Genomic DNA, 19,887 nt, shown 5'->3' with positions numbered 1-19,887 from the left:
GCGCAGCCCGCAGCGCCGCTCCGGCCACTGAGGCTCCGCCTGGGCGCGGGTGGGCGGGAAGCAGCGAAGAGGCAGCGAACTGTCGTGGGCGGAGGGGTTATACAGACACCGGCTCCGGGCCAATGGCGGGGTGGCGGGGCCGGGGCCGGGGGCGGGAGCAGGAGCGGGAGGGGAGCGCGGAGCGGTTCCGGGGCCAGGCGTCGCCGGCAGCGGCGGTTGCCCGGGGGATGAGCTCGGAGAAGGGGAACGTGTCGCGCACGCGGCCCCAGCGCTACCAGAACGCGCACGCCTTCAGGAACGACAAGTACGACACCAGCGCCCGGCGCAAGGTAGGCGGCGGGCGGCCCCGGGACCGGCCCGGCCCGACCCGACCCCTCCTCTCCCCTCCCCTCCCGGCACGGCGCTGGGCCGGGCCGCGCGGCGCAGCTCGCTGACCGGTGGGCGCGGGTGCGTCGCGGGCGGGCGGGGAGACGCGGCGGCTGGGGCGAGCCCTCCTGAGGCGGCGGAGCGGTTGGGGGGCGGAGCGGCGGAAGGGGTTTGGTGGCGTTTCGTTCCGAAGGCGTAAATGGGAGCGTCCGCGGCCTGCTGAGTCCACGGATGCCTTTGAAGCGGTGGCCTGTCCCTCTGCGGCCTTCTGCCGGAAGGTCTGGAAGAGCTTCAGGATCGCAAACGAAGTCCTACAGCAGTGGAAGCCGAGAAACCGTTTCACTTTAGCGCTGGAGAAGCCTTTGACCCAGGTCTGTCCAAAAGGGTCACTGCGGTGTTAAGGGATGAATCCGTAACGAGCCATTTCAGTCAGCTGTCACCTGGCCCCGTGTCTTAGGCTGTTGCATAAGCAAATACATTGTGTGATACTTGAGTCATATTTATGACATGAAAGGCTCTCGTTAAGCCAAAGAATTATTAAGCGGAAGATGGAAATAAAGCATTTACTTTTGTGCAGTGAGTGCAGTAAGTAAACATCCCCTGTAGTCTTACCCTTGTGACTTCTTGAAAGGTGTTTGGTCTTCTCAAAGTACGTGACTACGTGTCTTACTTTAGGGATCTTAACATTTTGAGATCTTATTTTGAACAACTCCCCCCATCATCCATATAAATATCAAGTTTCACTTTGCATACTTTTGAGACAACTTAAAAAAGACTCATGTTTGCTTTAAGGCTTTAAAAAATTCTTAAGGGACTTTTCTGAATGGTTACAGAAAAAGGTGTCTTTAGCTGTTTTATCAGTGCTTTTGGTACATGCCTTATCATGGTTTGATATTTTTACAGTATCGTTACAAAAGACCATTGTTGGTTTTTTTTGTTTCTAAGCAAGGAAAAGGTAATGGTTTACCATATATCCTTGGAACATGCTCTGTGCTTGTAGTTGTGGTAACATAATAGCAGTGCGGGAGAGGAAGAAGACTGAGCAGCGTGCCTGAGCAGTAACAACATGGAAGTGGGATGTTTTGTCTTACAAGCTAAACTGAAAGAGGTGGATAAAACAAAACACAAGATGAGCATTCTAAAAGAGGCTTATCTGGTGCTATTGCTGTTTTGTCAATATCCCTTTAACTGAACCTGACTGGGTTGTCAAAAAGAACTGAGAGGAGGGGAAGAAAGCAGTAAGTTAAAGCAATGGCACCAAAGAGGGAGGTTTGGGGGTTTTTGTGTTGTGGTGGTTTTTTTTTCCCAGATGTTGTAGGACTGGTTCTGCAAGTTGAACAGGCTGCTTTCCTGGGGCTCTAAGCAGTGCCAGTGTTATTTATTGTGTGAGTCACTGCATGATCCCCGATAGGAGTGTATTTTCCTGTCTGGCTTCTACACACATATACACACAAAAATATTCCAGAGATGCTGAATGATGAGTTTTGCATCTCTGTCTTGTGCAGTCCTGAATGATCAGATGCACCACAGACGTTCAAAGTGTGAGGAGGGAAAGGAAGAAATAGTAGCATTTTGATGACAGGGACTGATACAGGAGTGGGGCATTCTTCCTTTCCCCCTCTCACTAGCTGAGTAGTTCAGAAGAATGCTCAGAGCTGCTGGAAGAGGGTGGATCTCCTGTAAATCCCTGCTAAATTTTGGGGTTTTTTTAAGGTATTGGGCCTATCTTTGACTACTGTTATACACTGTCCAATGCAATAGTATCTTGAAAGGCTGAAGAATGCTTTTTAGCTTAAAATTTTTATCCAGCTGCATTTGTGCACTGCATTAGCAATGTTGAATATTTACTACAGTAGCTTCAGGTTGTACTGTGGGTGGAGTTGAGGTACTTATTTGCAGTGTTATTGCTGCTTCTCTCAGTGAAGCAGTATCTGCAGAGGAAATTGATCTAATAGTCTTTTGACTTTTCACTGCTGGCAGTCATTATCCAGTTGTTTTGTGGTTTTTTGGAAGGTTTTGTGCTCTCTGTCTGACACTGACCTTGGCATCCATTTTCTAATCTTAAAGACCATAGATCTGATTACTTGCTGAACATGCTGAAAGATCCATCTGTCTTTCCTCTAATGATCAATCTTTACTACAGCGTTACTCTGGGATAGGCTAGTTGAGGTGAAACACGCTTGCAGCAAAGTACACTGCCTCTCTACTGTATTTGGGTAACTGCTTACAACAGCTTGCATCCTAGGATGAACTGAAGAAGGAAGAGCCAGGACAGGGTAAGACACACTGTGTTGTTAGTTATTGAATCTTGGAATTTGTTTATGGGTGCTTGCTTTAAATAGTATATTCCAGAACAGCTGTTTGCGGCACTGAGCTGAGGAATACACATTATGTTATATGAATATACATTTTATGTAGAGTACATTACATAAGTCAACATGGAAGTTGGAGTAGTTCTAGAGATGAAAGCAAACAGCATTCAATGGGAACATTTAGAACTCCATTGTAATGAGATGGTAAACCACGAAGTGATTCATATTTACACCCAAATGACTGATCTGTTTCTCCATTTCTTTCCTCTCATTAAGTAACACCCCAGATGATAATCCGCAATTCCCTAAATTTCAGAAGTTATTAACTCTGAACCTCAGCTTTACTATAGTGTTGATGTCAGCTACTTCTTCAGCTGGCTGTATGGATAAATAACTTGTTTCGGCAGAGACGCTGGTCAAGACTGTGGGAAGGCAGTAGGAACAGAACAGATGAATGCAGAGCTTAAATGCTGAGTCAGTGATTGTGACTTGAAGGTCAGAGGGGAGATATAGATAAATCAGTAGCCAACTGGAATTGACAGATTAACAGTATTGGAGTTTGGTTAGTTTCTGTTCTTGCTGCAGCAAAGAGTGGCTTGGTAGGCTAAAGTCTACTCTCTAGCCACCCCTGTTATTCTGGGTTCGGAAGTGCATTCAGGCCTGGGTTATAGCTTTTTATGTAGGGAGAAGAGGAGCAAGCATAACATCTGTTCTGGACTCTAACCTAACTCGGGGGGGACAGGCCGGGGCGGGGGGAGAGAGAGAGAGAGACAGAGCGCGAGCACGAGAGCGTGTGTGTGTTCATTTCTTTGGGGGGAAGAGGATGGGAGCTGACTGTCGGTCCTTCCAAGTGTGTACATTCTCTTGCCAGTTACTTGCATGTTTTCAGGTCCATGGTCAATTATCTGGAAAAAAGCTAAACATCTTGATCTCCAAGATGGCCATTTGGAATTGGGCTTAGAGAAAGCTTCTGATTTCATATGTTTTAAAGTCCATAGCAATAAAACATGAAAGGGCCTTAAATGCTAGCTATATAGCCATCCATATGTAACCAGTATGGATGTAAGGAAGACTGTAAGGCTTTGATTAAAATGTTAGATACACTTCTCTTTAGAAAGAGATGAGAAAATATCTGTGTAGAAAATGGACTTTAAAGTAATACTGATGCAATATGTGAGCAAGTGAAGCTCTTTGGGGGACTTAATTTCACCCTGTGAAATGTGTATTAGAACCCTGAAAAGCTGGTGTCTCGTATCAGTTTCACATTTGTTAGTCTGCACTGATCTACTCTAACTGCTTTGTAGTTGTGCTCTGAAGATCCTGTGGAGTTTTGTTTTTCTGAGAAGTGTCGTTATTCAGAAATGCTGCATTCAGCCTTGTTGATTGAAGCAGTGTCACCTGTGCTTCTGACAAGGAACTTTATGGATAGCATTGACATTGCATTCATTTACAGCAGAATAGACCACCGATGTGTGCTCAGTAGTAGGAGTCTGCTTTCAATAGAGTAAATCAAAATACCCATCCGTTCACATATAATTAGAAACTTCCAAACAGACAGTGAGACTTCTTTGAAACCCCATCATTACATCTTGCTTGTGAGTGCTTTTGAGAGCTAGTTTAAGCTGGGGATTATTTTGTGTGCCAAGTTAGTAGGTGTAGGTGCATGTGTTTACTTTAGTACATTCTGAACTGCTTTTGGCAGGTTGTTAAATGATTTAATACTGGGTTATGTGAGCGTACAGAGGATGCTGTTTCGTTAATGCAGTTGACCTGACAGTGTCTATATAATATGCACATGGAATATTTTGTGACTGTATACTTTAAGACTGTTTATGTATGTCTGTATTGCATAACTGTAATTTCTTTGGAGAATATATAAACATACAGTAAGCACTGGATGAGTTGCACTTGTCCTTGGAGGGAAGCGTGACAAAAGAAAAGAGGAAATAGGTATTGACTAAAACAGGGAAATGAGTGTAAAAAAAAAATAGAGAAACTGCTGTGACAGAAGCAGAATCTAACCTGTCAGAATAGTTCTCACACCAAGAAATCCATTTCAGACCATAAGTGCTACCACTTCTTTGTGTATGAGAGCTAACTACCTGCGTAAAAGCTGGGTAGAAAAGTTGGAAGGGAATAATGAGTTGACAAACCTCGTTCAGGTCTTTGTGTGGGTCGTTTTTTTTTTTTTGTACCCTTAAAGGAAAACAAGCTATTAAATGGGGGAAAGGAAGAAAATACAAATATATGAAAGTTTAAACAATGTACAAAATATATTTAAAAGTGAATATTAATAGGAAAAGTAAGCAGCAGAGGAATTTCTTTGGTTTAACTAATAACTTCCCCATTCTGACTGGGAACTGAGATACCAGGAAAGTTTCTCTTCCAGTATGTTAGGAGAACTTACTCTCACATGTTCTTTGGTGATTTCAAAAATCTGAAAAAACAGCTTATCCAAATCTTTAATTAGGGACAGCTTGCTTTGCTTCTTCAAGTCTGCGTTGCTTTTGAAAGTGGTGATACTTTTTTTTTTGGTCAAAGGAAATGTTGAATTTAGTGTAGAAAACCACAGTAAATTATAAACTTGTTTTAGTAATAGTAACATTTAAATAGCAGGCATTTTTTCTGAGCAAAATAAACTTAGAAGGCAAACACAAGTCAAGGTTAAACTCTGTAAATCTCCCTGCTTGCTTGCTTTACATCAATCCATCATTCTCTATTGACTTTCTAAATCAGCAGCCTAGTAGAAGGAATGTAGAGTCATAGTCTCTCATATTCAGATGTGGTAAGCCAATGATTAACTACACCACGGCATGCTTGAAGTGCCAACAGTGAGCAACAAATACAGGAAATTGCTGAAGGGGAGGAAGAGACTGTGCTGTACGTGTGCCTGTTAGAAGGAGGAAATTAGAACTTAAAAGCTGTCGTCCTTCTTCCAGTTGTTACCTTCTGAGCAGATACCATGTGGTTTCTTTGAGTTGCTGTGTAAGATTTGAGGTCCTACAGGTGACTACATTGAAAAGCCCAGGCATCTTTCTGCCTGGATCAGGATCTTAAGTTACACACAAATGTGATCTTCATAGCTACAATCTAATTTGGTGTCAAAAGACTCTTAGGCAGCATTTTGGTCAAAGTTCTTAATCTTTATCTTTGCATTGGATATTTGAAGTGTCGCTGAGCATACCAAGAAAATGGAACAGTTCAAATGTGACTGTGTAGAAGTAATCTAAATACACAGACCAGCTCTGATAGAGATTCATTGCCTTTATGTGGATAATGTAGCTGTTGCTGTGCCATTGAATTGAAACTTTACTTTACTTTACTTTGGAACTTATTCTGTGTTACTTAACTTCTAAAGACCTTTTTCAGTGGTGAAGCACTGTGTTAATATAGAGGGAGGACAAATTTTGGGATGAGGGCATCAGATAAGATAGATGCAGGGCTTTGTTGTTCAAAGCAAAGATGAAGTCCCAATAATACAGTCTTTATGCCACATGAACTAGTCTCTTGGCCTTGCAATGAGGTGGTATTTTCATGCAAAGATCTATACTATGAGTAACATGAAAAGGCATCTTTGGAATTTGGGATGGTCTGCATTTTAGTTTGTCTGATAAAAAACAAACAAAAAAAAGAAATTGTACACATCACTGTATGATTGTTGTGTACTCTGGAGCCAGACGATAAGCATATTGGGAGGGGGAAGAGCTTTATAAAGCTCCATTAATAATAATTATGGATATTTCCTTGTTCCATAGCAAATGTTTAGGAGAATTTGTAATAGGCTGCTTGTTTGACAAACTTTGGATTTCCTTCAGATGAGAGGTGAAAGTAGTTACTATTTTGTTCTTCTGCACTGTTTATGCCACACGCAGTCCTGAGCATGGCCTCTTGCATTCCAAGTGCATGACGCGTTGCTGAGCCTGTCCGTGCATCACTTAGTAACAGGGCTCCCGTCCCCAGCTCCTAGCTGTGATGTCAGGCCGTATTATTGGAAATGAGGTAGTTTTCAGCAAGGAAGCTAACTCCCTTTGGAAAGACACCCAGCTGCCTTCAGCTTAAACTAGTGCAAACTTTTGATGTTTATTGGGTCCTGTCTTAGCAATACTAAAAATTGTTGATCACAGTAAAGAACACCTGGGAATACAAATTATAGTGTTTATGTCTTTTTCCCCTCCTGCATTACTAGTTAATGCAAATCAGGAGAGTGAGAGGGAGAACTAGGAAGTTCAGGCTAATTTGCAGGTTATTAGAAGCTTATTCAGGCTATACTACTTGGAGCCTCACTTTGTGTTAGTCAAGCACTGAAAAGGCTTATCCTCAAATTGCATGAATTTTGAAAGAATGAACACAGGCTGTGCTGACAGCAGTTTGAATTGCCAGCCCGTTAACAGATATCTGCTGAGAACAATGATTTTCTTCTCTCAGAAAGTTTCCACATTTGCCAAATGTTTGTGTTTCTTGGAAAATTTAATTCGTAATGTATGGCTGACATGAGAAACACAGCTTTCTGTATTCAATATTCAAGCATTCTGCAAAACCTTGTTTGTTTCTTTCTTTTTTTTTTAACATGCTAAGTCTGTATTTGATCATTTGAAAAAGTTTACTGTCTTTTAACTGAACCAGCCAAAAAACACCACACCTTCAGTTAACCGCACCATGGGAAAACTCATACTGAATGGTTGAAGTTTAGTAAAAATGGAAACAATGGAAAACAAGTCCCATAGTAGAGTCTCACTCATAAGTAGCATTTCCTCTGCCACATACATTTTTTGGAATAGAATAAGGTACTGTATTTTTAAATCTAGGCTTGTTCTTTTGTCTCGTGTATTGAAGTAGAACTTTGTGGAGTAGTAAGAAGCTCTTGTGGGTCATAAACCCAGGAAATTACTTCAGAAGCTATTGTATGCATAGAATAACTTTTCAGTTTATTTGTAGAAGAATAACATAAACTCTAATCCCAATTAATGCAGAATCTGTTGCAATGAACTGTTAGGTATTCTAAGAAATAGATGTGTTTTAGACCATGTTAATATAATTTTGGTATGGTAGCCATTTTTAAACTGTCTTTAAAAAGGCACAATAGATTTTTTTTTGCTATTTGCATTTTTTTAGTGGTGAAATTTCTATTTTTAAAGTCCTGAATGAACACACAACCGTGTGATAGATGAAGTTACTGCTGACATTTTTAGATAGAGAAGAAATAAAAGTAGTTTGAATGTACAAGTATAAGTTACTTGTTATTTAAGGTAACAGTGTGGTTTGGTACTACTTCCCATCTCAGAATAACTTCTCTTGTGCAGTACTGGCCAGTTGACCTTTTGTATTCCTGAGCAGACTAAACAAAAAATGTTGTAGCAGATCTTAAGGTAAACTTTGCATTGCCTTGAAAATATACTGTAGTTTAAATGACCATTTTGAGGATTTTATCTTAGATATTTGAGAGCAAAAATGTATTACTTTTTCATAAAGGAAGTTTATGATGAAAGAGACATTGAATCATTTGACTGCAAATAATGTGTGGATTCTACTTTGTTGTGATCTGAGAAAAAATCCTGAGACTACTTACTGCAAGTACGTAGTATAATGGTAGCTTGAGCAGTAATAAGTTAAATGTTAAGTCTTGCATATCGTCTCCTTTGGATAAAAACTGCATATCTCAGGGCTCATTTCTACTGAAATCTGTTTTGTAAAATCTCTAGAGATGGAAAAATAATAATAAAATATCTGTAATAATATATTATCAAAAATATAGTAACATAAATAAGTACTGCTATTAACAATATTAAAATTATAATAATAATGAAGACTACCTCGAAGTAAAAGACTACTTCAGCACTCTTTCCACTGAAGAAAATTACTAGCAGTAAATGAATATGAAATGCTTATGTTAATATCAAACAAACATCTTTCTAAATACTCTATTAATCACATGATGGGTGGAAATGCTTTCTAAGCAAGATTATACTCATAAAAGTAGGAAATCTTCAGTGTATTCTTATTTTAATTTTTATTTATTTATTCAGAAAATAAATGCTAAGCTTCATGATGGAGTGTGTCAGCATTGCAAAGGTATCTTGGAGTGGCGGGTAAAATTCAGCAAGTACAAACTACTATCAAAGCCTAAAAAATGGTGAGTTAATATACTTTGTGTTAATCGCTGATAGTATAGTTTGTGAACTTTTTGGAAAATATTCTAGTTTTGGAAACTCACAAGTAGTAGCTGCTACTATATGACATTCTTCAAATTTGGAGTCTGCAGTGACAATATATACGCCATGTCAATTTTCTAAATTCATTAGTCTTTTATCTTAAACTTTTGAAAAGAAAACACAGTGGAAAAGCAAGTGCTTCCCTCTTCGCTGTTGAAATGCTGGAACTGTGGACCTGTAAGTTTCCAAAACTGTCAGTGTGTCCTCCTGAACAAAAAGTCAAACCAGATCCAATTGTAACACAATTTTCCAAGGCCTCATTGCAAGTCAATACTAGAAGAATCTGCACATCTCTTAACTTTTGAAGTTCACGAAGACTATCTGGTAGAGAAATGAGGAGAGAAAGGCTTTAATTTTGTGTCATGTCAAAACTCATCAGCAACACTGTTACAAGCATTTCTGAGGCCTCAGTTCCTACAAAGTGTTTGCAATACATGCATTTCATTACCTCTTAGCATGTTCTCTCTCTTTGTATATGAAACTATAATCCTAAATATTAAATGTGTAGCATTGTTTGCTTACAGTTCTGTATTAGTTGTTTTTTGATAAGTACATAATAAAGGTGATAAATGTCTTAAAATAATTTATAGGTTTGTGATAGATTAATTTTCTGAAGTGGATACTCTCTGCTTCCTCCTTACTTGCTCAGCTGCATAGGTCCTTACCTCTGTGGCTGCAGACACAGATGGTGTTTCAACAATGAAACATTGAACTCAAAGAAACTACAGCTGGGCTGTGGTGTATGATATAGCCAGCTTTGTCACAGTAGTTCACTCTGTGTTTATGTGTTGATCTCAGTTACATACTTCTGAAATACTTAAGAACTGCTTGAAGAGGTTCTATAAATGTATGTGTGCAGATCCCTAAATGATGTTGTATTTTATTTTGTTTTTCGGTGAGCTAAAAGGGAAGTAACGTTTGTTCATACTATATCCCCCACTTGTGAGAAGTTTTACTTTTTAATATGAAACCATATGCAACAACTATTTTGGTTTTAGTAAACTATTTCACCCTTTCATGTAAAAAAAAAAAAATTCATTAGGTAGAAGTCTCACTGATTCTCAAAGTAAACTTTCTGGGTTCTATTCACCACTGATAAAGTTGGGATTTGGCTTTTTTTAACTCTTTCTGAAATGACTATGTGCATCCTATTTACAAGTAATGAGGTGTAACAAATTACGTCGTGGTGGATCTGGTTCTTTTGCCTCTTCTCTGCCTACACCCAAAGGAAAAAAAGCAGGCAAAAAAGCATGTAAATCAGAGCAGCATTGGAAATAGAAAAAGTGGCATTGTGGGACAGCTGCTTATGACAGAATGTGTGATGTTTTCCATCATATTTTTGAAAAGTAAATTGGGCTGCAGACCATTCTAGCTCTACAGGTGGTGATTTCTAGCCCAGCCTACAGCAGTACAACAGCTGAGTGGGCTGCTGTTCTGAAAGGACAAGACTATGAAGATTTTTGATGGGTGAAGCTTCTAGGTGAAGTAAACACATTATAGATATTAAAAATGTGACTATATAGAAAAAAATGAATTCTTCACATCACAGATGATGGGAATGGAGGAATTCTCTGTACTTCAACTTATTTTTAGTTTTTTAACTTCTTCAAAAATATGATTGTTAGTACAACCACAAGTTATCCCTACTTTACTTTTATTGCAAGTATTTAATTATTACAAATTAAATAATTTAAAAAAAAAAAGTCTATCTACCTTGCATTGATAGTGCCTCTGTTTGGTGTGACATGGCTGGGAAGACCTGTAAACATTTTTTTAATACTAATGCAACTGAACATAGAAGAAAGAAAGAAAAAAAACCCCAACAAAGTAAGTAGGTATTTCCAGTGACATCTAACTGTAGGCTTTTCCTGGGGGAGAGGGAAGATCAGAAACACTAGGCAGTTCAGACTTCGCTTTTGTCAAATGTGTCCTACAGCAATTCTTGTGATTTTACAGCTTCTTAAGGAATTGGATATGCACATCTTATAATGAAAGCTCAGCACAGCCTAGGTGAAGGTAGTAGGGAGAAGGCGATAGTGCTTTAAGAATGGGATTTGAGAAAGCTAGTAAATATTCTGTTTCACTGGATGCTAGTTAGTGCATCATTCCTTACAAGGCATGCAAAAACACTTGATATTTTTCTTCAGCCTGTTTTAGTCTGCGAATCCACTGTTCAGAACTGCATGGTAAATATTTCCTGACAGACTTTTGAGTGCCTGAGGAACGAAGAAAGAGTGACTTTTAGGACAGCTGCATTATATGGGATATATAGTTGCGGGTTCTGTTCTCTAAAAATACAAGGCTTTAGAAATGTCAGCTGAATGTTAAGCCATAGCATTTTAGAAATTACTTAATCTTCAGGGTAGATCTACAGAGTAGATCTTTATCATTTCATGAAAAAGAATAGCCAAAAACCTCTACATAATTAGGTTGGGTCTGTTCAGAATACAGTTCTGTGCAGGCTTGTGTTCACAGAAAGTGAAGTCCAGCACTGGCTTTGTTTATACTCTGAGAAGTTCAAGAGGAAGACTTCGTAGTGTTTAAATTGAAAGCTTTTTATTTGTAAAATGCATGCACCTTTTTATACCATATTCTTATCTTCTTTTATTGTTAAAGCAGAAGAAGTTATGTAGCTTTTAAAGTAAAACTGCCTACTGAAATGAATGGAAAGGGGTTTTTTTGTCACTTTAAATATAAAAATTCTTGATTTTATGTTTCTTCTTCAGTTCTTGTTTTAATAATTTTTCCTGAAAAAATTAAAGGAGGGGGAAGACAGGCAATGATTTTGATAGTGCTGCTTGTTAAAATACCAATTGTTTCATATGAAACTGGCCTATAACATGTTGTTCCTCTTTTGAAGAATGTGTCTATATTGTCTTTGAACACAGAATGTTTATTAAGTGTCCACAAATATTTTTTTTAATCATGTTTTGTTTCTTTTCACAGTGTGAAGTGCCTCCAGAAGACTGTAAAAGATCCTTACCATATTATTTGTCGACCATGTGCTGGTAAACTAGAAGTTTGTGCTAAATGCGGAAAAGAAGAAGAAATAGTAATTCCGTAAGTAGCTCATAGGTTACATAGTTTCAGCACTGCACTGTTTCTTCCCGTTTTAATAAAGCTTGTTTGCAACTGCCAAGAAGCTGTTATACTTTATGCCATATCCTGGATAATCCTGACAGGAATCAGTAGGAGTAATTACCCTCACTTTCGTCTGCTGAAACTAGGGGTGAAATACCTATTGATGTTAGTGGGGCTGGGCCAAAATAAGTCTTACTTGGATAAGACACTTTATTTTAATACCAAAGGGTAAATTGCATATATTCCTTAGGAACAAAGCACTTCAAAATTAATATCAGTATAGAGCACTAGAAAATATGCATAAGCCAATTTACTCTTTGCATTTTGTCTGTCATTTGATGATTCAGTTTCTAGTGAACAGAAAAACTAAACAAGAGCTGATACTGAGCACAGTTACCACAATACAGTTAGCAGGCTTTTGGTTTTTTTGTTCTTTTACTAGAGTGGTCTTTCTATTGAGCATCCTGTATTAATTTACTAGTTTGTGACAACTGGCCAGCAGTTGCTGTTGGTCAAACTGTTCATATATATATTTTTTTTCTTCACAGTCTCTTTTTCCTTTACTGTCTTTTCTATCTTTCCTATTCAACGTGAAAGTAACTTCAGGTTATTGTCCCTTTCCTCCTCCTCCCCACCTCCTGCCCCCTTCCATCCCCAGTAGAATATTCTACCCTCCATCCCATTCTTGGTTAAAACAAAAATAAATTCCAAAAGTGGGTGGTGATAACATCCTCTTGCTTTCTGCAGGATTGATAAAGGACAAGACAGAACTGAGAGTGTAACTACTAAAAATGTCCAAGAGAGCAGTGGATTGGAGGATGAGCTGGATTTTGATACAAACTTCAGTAGTACAAACAGTGATGAAGATTCTGATGTGCTTGAAGAACGATTTAAAAGTATGAATTTTGAAAGGACAGAGATCTAAAAGGTTGAGTTCATATGAGAGACTATATGCAATCAGAAGTGGTAAACCAATGTTTGCCTTAAACTGCTCTGAAAACCTGATTTGACATCTAAGGTCTTTGCATATAGATGTTGGCACTGTGTATTATGATGCTTGTTGGGGGTTTTGTATAAATAAATTGGTTTTTGTTTGTTTTAAGAGCAGAATTTCTTGTGAAAAGATTCGGAAATTGAACCTTTAAGCATAGTTATTTCTTGTATGCATGTAACAACTTCCTGTTTCTCTGGAATAAAGCCTCTGTGTAATTGTTCGAAATTCAATATTACGCAACTGTGGTATTGCCACTTGGAAAACTACATGAAAGTCTAGAATAAATACAGAGTCTCGTCATAAAAAGGAAGAGCTAAACCAGGTGTAATAGTTTGCTGAAGGAAGAACTTGTGACTTCTGTCAATGAGTTTCCAAACGGGGTCAAAATATCAAGTGGTCATTATCCTTATGCCTGTTGTTTCTTTTCTGTGCAAAAAAAGAGGGCCTAAATGCCATCACCAGTACAGTTCATGAGCAGTTAATGTTTATTTACCATATATAAGTATGTATTACAAGTTTGTGACCTTGTTACTACCAGTGTTTTGAAAATAAAAAAACCAAAGACTTTTTAGGATTTGTCATAACAGGTCTCACACTTTCCTTTGCTTTGACTGCAGATCTAATGTAGTTTGCTCTGATATGAAAACACTTGTGTAGTGTAGTGATGCTTATATAGTTACTCTCTTCCTGATTTTCAGTTCTTTCTAAGCGTTATTTCAATGTAGATAAAGCTCTAGGAAGAACTTAACTGAATTTGCAGTAACTATCTCTTATGGGATTCAGGATGCTTTGATTTCTTCTGTATTGTCTGCTACGTCTGTAGATAAAGCTGAAGAAGTACTTCCTAGTTATTAAATAGTTTAACCTATGACAATATACAGTGCCGTTTTACTAACCGCGTAACAGCTACACATCTGCTCTGGTGTTCTGCCTGATTTGCAGTAGTGGGCACAGAAAAAATTGATTCCCAAACTACCTTCTTCAAATGAGTTGTGAGGGACTTCAGCTCTGGGATTATCCCCCCCCTGCCTCCCAGTAGGGGAAATACTGAAACTTTATTCTTTGGGTAGAGGTAGCCACCCTGTGGCTGCTGTAATTAACGTTAACTTTAAAGAACATGTAGTTACCAAGATGTGGAGTGCTAAGACATTCAGCAGTCAATAGCCTAGAAACTGTTCTGATTTAAAGGACAACTTTAGTATTGACAAGAATAGGCAACAGCAAAATTCTTGTAATCAGTCATGGAACAGTGAGTTCCTACTGTTTTTTCTTAACTGTGTAGGTGCTTGTCACTACACATAAGGTCTTAATTCTACTGTTGAAGAATTTGACTCCCCAAGATTATTTTAATTTTTCTGTCCCATGTAGATCTTCTGCATAGGTAGATTTTTGCTAAGTGTTTTGTGATAACCACTAGCAGTAAACTATTGAAAAACATGCTACTGGTCTTCTCTGTTTCCATGATGCATCGTGGCTTTTCACTGAGACAAAGTCTAAAGTTTACTAAGTATTCTGTTTCCTTCTGAGGTTTCTTATTACATAGTTGTTTGCAGTCATAAAGGACTAGGTCTGATGACCCAAACAACCCATCTCCTTTCTCCACCCACTCTATAAACATGTTGTTTACAAGCTAAACCACTAGTTGTGTGATTAAACATACTGGTTCCTTCACTTAACTGCAACTAATAAAAACCAAGAAATTTGGAAGTTTAAAATTTGTAGAAGGGCAATGGTTTGCCTTGGAAGAGTCCGTGAAACCGCAAAGCACCAAGAGGTGCTTAGTGGCAGAAAAGGAGGTTGTCTGGTGTGTTTAGAAGTGACTGGAAATTGGTCAGAAGGTCATGTTGCATTGACAGATAAGTCCTCCCAACAGGACCACAGTGACGTCTGACTTAGTGTGACATCTGCTGTTGTCCTGCCAGTTGACATTGCTAAAGTCAGAGTGAGCAAGAAATATCCCCCCCACACGCTGCTTATGACTGGGCAGGCGGGTAAAGGGGAGTTAATTAGTAATGTGGAGTTAGCTTCAGAAAGGGTCTCTCTGAAGGGGAAGCTGTGAGTGTCATAAAAAGTAAACTTGGCTTTTGAAAGTGTCATACGTATGGGAAATGTTCTTCCGCTTGGAAAAATTAGGTAATGGCCTAGCTCTTTGCCCATAGGTGAGAGGAAATCCTGAAATGATAGGAAAACGTGTCATGGAACTGGCAGGAGCTGTATTATGAGAAAACAAGGAGAAGGGCTCTCTTCTCAAAGTGGTGACACAACCTGTCAGTACTGGGGAAGAGCAGTGCCACAACCTGTCAGTACAGGGGAAGAGCAGTGCCACACAGACGAGCAATGTGTAGCAACAAAACACAAACGTTGGGGAAAGTCCTCTGAAGTTAGCATCTTCATGTTGCACAACTAATGCTCTGGAGTTTAGGTGGGCAGTTGATACTACAGTTGATGAAACACTGCTGTGAGTGAGCACAGCTGCAGTGGTGGCTGGCTGGTGTTACTCCAGCTTCTCTGACGACAGCTTTTGATTCTGGCAAGCATTCCGTCTTTGGTTGTAACTGCAGTTAAAAGATACACTGCTGGAAATGATTGCTGCAAGTCAAACTGTCTATGATGGTGGTTGTGAGTCAGCTTGCAAAATTGCTGACTTTGAGTTTGGGCCCATTTGCTATTATAGGAGAAAGGCATTTGTATTTTACTGAAGATACCTCTAAGGAATAAAAGGAACAATTCCAGTTTTCTTGTTTAATTTTGACTGAAGTTAGAACATACTTGGAATTACAGTAAGATTATTTTTCTAAGAATTTACGTAATAGTTCTGAATTTCAGGGGAGTTGTTTGTGAAGAACTTGTTGAACAGAGGATTATGCAGAGGCAGAACCCCTTTAAACCCTGATCTTCAGTAAAATCATGTATAGATGAGAAAATAAAAAGGAAGGAGATCAAAAGTAATCAAAGAGATTTCTGGGACAATCTTTAGAGTAGTTGCATATTTAGTGTTTTTAATTGAGATTTTGAAAGGTTTCTACGTCTTCTTTCACAAAGAATAATGAATTTCTGTTTGCAAACTTCAAAAGAGGGGAATTAATAATAACCACCATGCCTGCAGGATATTGAGATGCAGTTTAAATGATCTGCCTAGGATGACTGATCGGGGGTTTCAGGAATTTAACTGAACCTTGTGGGTCCCTATCAAATACATTACTGAAGAAGGGAATGATAGATGTTAATAATTAGTCATCTGAAGAATAAAGGAGATGCAGTGATGCTGCTGACACAGTTGTATTTCTGTTAACTGATTGTCCTTAGGAGTGTTACCAGTTCTCATTTAGTGTGACTCAACACTGATAGCAATTAATTAGATAATGGACCCTTCGCAGGCATGCAAGATGATTCTCACGTCACAAGGGGAAATGCTTATCATAGGCTTGAGCTGTCAGAACTTGTCATTGTGGACTTGTACAGGTTTCTGGAAAACCAAGTTCCCATATATAAGGATTTCTTAGGACAATCTGCATTCGTTGCAGTATGAGGAGAGTCCAGTATTGACACAGTGCTGCCTCCTAGCATAATTCTGTAACAATCTTCTCTGTCAAAGTTTGCAGGCATCTCTGAGACATCCTATCATCAAATGTTTTGAAGTATCGGGCGATACAAAAAGCATTGCCCAATGATTTACTTCTAGTTTTGCATGGGCTGGGCTCTTCTCTTCTTGTCTTGGCTACTGATTAATCTGTATTCCTCTAAAGTACTAAAATAATACCAGCCTCTGAAGTTTTATAGGTCTACTGGTTAATTAGGAAAAGGATGGCTTGTTTTCTCCCTATAATGGGCATGTACTTGGATGCTGAGATGCAAATCATAGCATTAGCAAGGAAAATAGAGGAAAATATAGCAGGTAATCAAATGTGAGCCACCTTGTAACCCTTTACCCCTACAATTATATGTGTTTTCTTTGTTCAGGAGTTCTCACAAGTAAATGGATGCTGGTAGAAAATGCAAAACTACCTCTGCTTATAGGAAGCATCAGGCTGACTTACAGAGTTAATAAGGAAAGGTTTGTAAGTAGCATGAAGAGACATTCTTAATAATCAGATGTTTAGGGAGCTGGTCATGCACACTGTCAGCAGCTGTTTCACTTCATTCTTCTGCCTACCTTTGATCTGAAAGCTGTTAAAAGACAAAACTGTACGTGAAAAAGAAAGTATGTGCTCTGCATACACGCTGTCTTCGCATACAGTGAATGTGTAAAGTAGGGTTCCTAAATCTCAAAACAGTTGAAAATACACTAGTATTTGAAGTGAGGTAGATCTGTCTAGTTCTCAGACAAATCACCTGTAACAGACTAGAAATTAAATACTTGGCGTGTTTTGGGTAGCAAATTTTCCTGTTGGAGCCTCTGAAATAGTTAAGCTGAAATCACACAGGAGTTCTCTTTTTTCCTACTGAAGTCAGTGAGAAAATGACTATTTGTAATAATAGGGATAAAACTCATAATTCAGTCATCAATAAGAAGCTTTAATTTGAGGATGTGAAAACAGGGGCTGAAGACGTCATCCAGCACATTAAGATTTGACCTGAATTTCAGCTATGTGTAGCTCTATACTTTCATTTGCCTTTGATATAGGTTGAGAAACCCAAGTCTGGTGTAGTCTCATAACTAAAAGTGATTTGAAAGCAATACCAAATATTTTAATATTTTTCCTAAAACTGCAACACAGAAGACCATGTGTTTGAACAAAAAATACATGGATTATGCATGTTCCTGAATGGCAGCACTCACTTGAAACCTTTCTTTTTAGGATTGCTTGCATTTCTGAGTCTCAAGTTTGGCACAGCTATGCTCCTTGCACTTGGCTTGCCGTTTCCTAAATCTTATGTGAGCAAGTGGACATAATGTGTAAAAAGAATCTGTAAAAGAGTATCCATAGTTTACATATTAGTACATGTAGCAGCAGTGAAACTTGTAGCATTTATTAAATCAGTAATTGCAAGCTACATGTGTAACAGTTTTGTTTTTTTTTCTCATAGACCTTACTCTGTCTGCTGACTATTTTGTTCCTTTTAGGGTTATTTTCTATCTTTGTCCCACAGTGTGGTTCTGCACTGTGGAACTGTAGAAGTTGCTAGCTTGAATGACAGCTGATAGAGCCTCTGACTGACAGCAACAATAGATTACTCTGGGTTATTCCCAGTAGCAGCAACAGAGTTGATGCCAGAACCATAAAAAAACCTGCTTGCTTCGAAGTAGCGATATGTATGTGAAATGAAATGAAGCTGCAGGTCTTGGGGAAAGGGATAAAAGGGCCCTACAATATTTTTTGTTATAGTAGAGAAATGCAGAATAAGCCCAAACCTTCCATTTCCAAGGAAAAATAAAACCCATGAAATCAGACTACATCTATTCTTTTAGCAAGGGCAAATTTACTGTTGTTTATATGACAAAGATGTTAAAAGGCTTTCTCCGGGAATGGCTAATATCTCATGCTCAAAGGATAATAACTCTTCAGTAGTGGCTCAGTCTTCTTATAATAAGTTAGTGATGGAACCTCCCAGAATGGAACAAGCTTGTACCTGCATTATTTGGAGAAAAGACATAATATATTCTTTATGTTATAAAACTGTAATCCTATGCTCTGAAAAGACCATAAGGAATTTGGCATAAATGTCTAGCAAGACTGATGCTGTTACGCCAAAATCTTCCTATTTTAGGAAAGTGTTACATGAAGGGTTAAGCTATCTCAAAACTATGCAGTGACTGGAACTTCAGAGCTATTGTTTTTACTGTGTTTCAGCAGAAAGTTTTCTACTCTTTCCAGTTTTTCTATTAGCTTGGGTTGCATTTGGGTATAAGTAGTACTGACATTATGATCTTTCTGTATGAAGAAAGAATTACATTTTGGATCACCACATTCAACTAGTTGCTCCTTTCACATCCTCATAGCTGAACTTCTCTCTGAGGTCTGTGGAGACCAAACAAAGATGATGGCTGTCTATGTTACTTCAAAAAATCACATTAGCTGCTGACTGGCTGTGACAAAAAAAAAAGACTGTAGCACTCACCCAGCGCACTTCAGAAATGCATGCTGTTGGGCATTCTTGTCCCCTGCCACTCCGAGCGTGTGGCAGTCCAGACCTCTCTCTACTCTAGAGGCTGGAATTAAGTGTGCCTTGTTCCCGCACTGAGCAGAGATGTTTTGCTTGCCATTAATGAGAACACAGCGTGTGGCTCAAAAGGAAAGGTAATGTATATGCCTCTAGTCTTTAAATGGAGAGGAGGGTCTCTGCCAAATATCTGGGGGTGTCAGGCAGGGTGCCCAAGCCAGGTCTGTCCAAACTGCCATTTGGGGGGGGGGGGGGGGGAAGCTTCTAACCGAAATAAACAGAGCACCAAGCTTGTGAGTATGGTAATACAGAGATTCTCACAGCCTGCAACTGCCTCTCTTCATCTTCACAGTCTCCAGCTGTCACTGTAACATGCATAGAAATTAACCCAAATAATAAACCTACAGCTTTACCATAATTAGCCCGACAAGTTAGTGTTTATTGCCCCCTAGCATGTTAAATGAGATTTGCAAGCAGGCTCCAAGGAAAGAAATACCTTGTTGCTGTTTGAGTTCTCTTAATTTTAGGTGAAAATGAAAGCAACTTAAATAAAACTTCGTAATGGACAGTAGCTATGCTGTAATGTACTTATTCTCCTGGGCCCTAAATGGAAATGCCTAAAAAGAATAATTCAGATTAAGAAGCCTGTTCCTGGAACTGAAGCTAGACCTTCCCAGTGAAAAAATACGGTCATCACCACTTTACCTCTGTAATTTGATGAGCTTTTTCATGACTTTTTTTTTCATATTAAAGCTATGTTTACCATTAGTTACACTATTGAGCATAGCTCTGTTCTGCACAAAGGTACTGCTTTAACACCATC

General features: G+C 38.9%; 1 protein-coding gene across 2 annotated transcripts; it reads left to right on the top strand.

The window, feature by feature from the left end:
* The first annotated feature begins 162 nt into the window (after positions 1-162).
* Positions 163-14,293, top strand: C4H9orf85 (chromosome 4 C9orf85 homolog). 2 transcript variants are annotated; one of them, XM_072860155.1, is made up of 5 exons: positions 163-329; positions 645-737; positions 8,702-8,808; positions 11,834-11,947; positions 12,716-14,293. In XM_072860155.1, the coding sequence occupies exons 1-5, from the start codon at positions 228-230 to the stop codon at positions 12,891-12,893; spliced, it is 594 nt and encodes a 197-aa protein (XP_072716256.1). In that variant the 5' UTR covers positions 163-227; the 3' UTR covers positions 12,894-14,293. The 2 variants fall into 2 exon arrangements, with proteins under 2 accessions (XP_072716256.1, XP_072716257.1); XM_072860156.1 differs by lacking the exon at positions 645-737 and having other exon boundaries at positions 165-329; positions 12,716-14,289.
* The last annotated feature ends 5,594 nt before the right edge of the window (positions 14,294-19,887 follow it).

Source organism: Ciconia boyciana, chromosome 4 (assembly GCF_034638445.1).
Source record: "Ciconia boyciana chromosome 4, ASM3463844v1, whole genome shotgun sequence".
NCBI classification, from domain to species: Eukaryota; Metazoa; Chordata; class Aves; order Ciconiiformes; family Ciconiidae; genus Ciconia; species Ciconia boyciana.
Note: the sequence above shows the minus strand (reverse complement) of the source record. Positions and strands in the feature narration are given on the sequence as shown.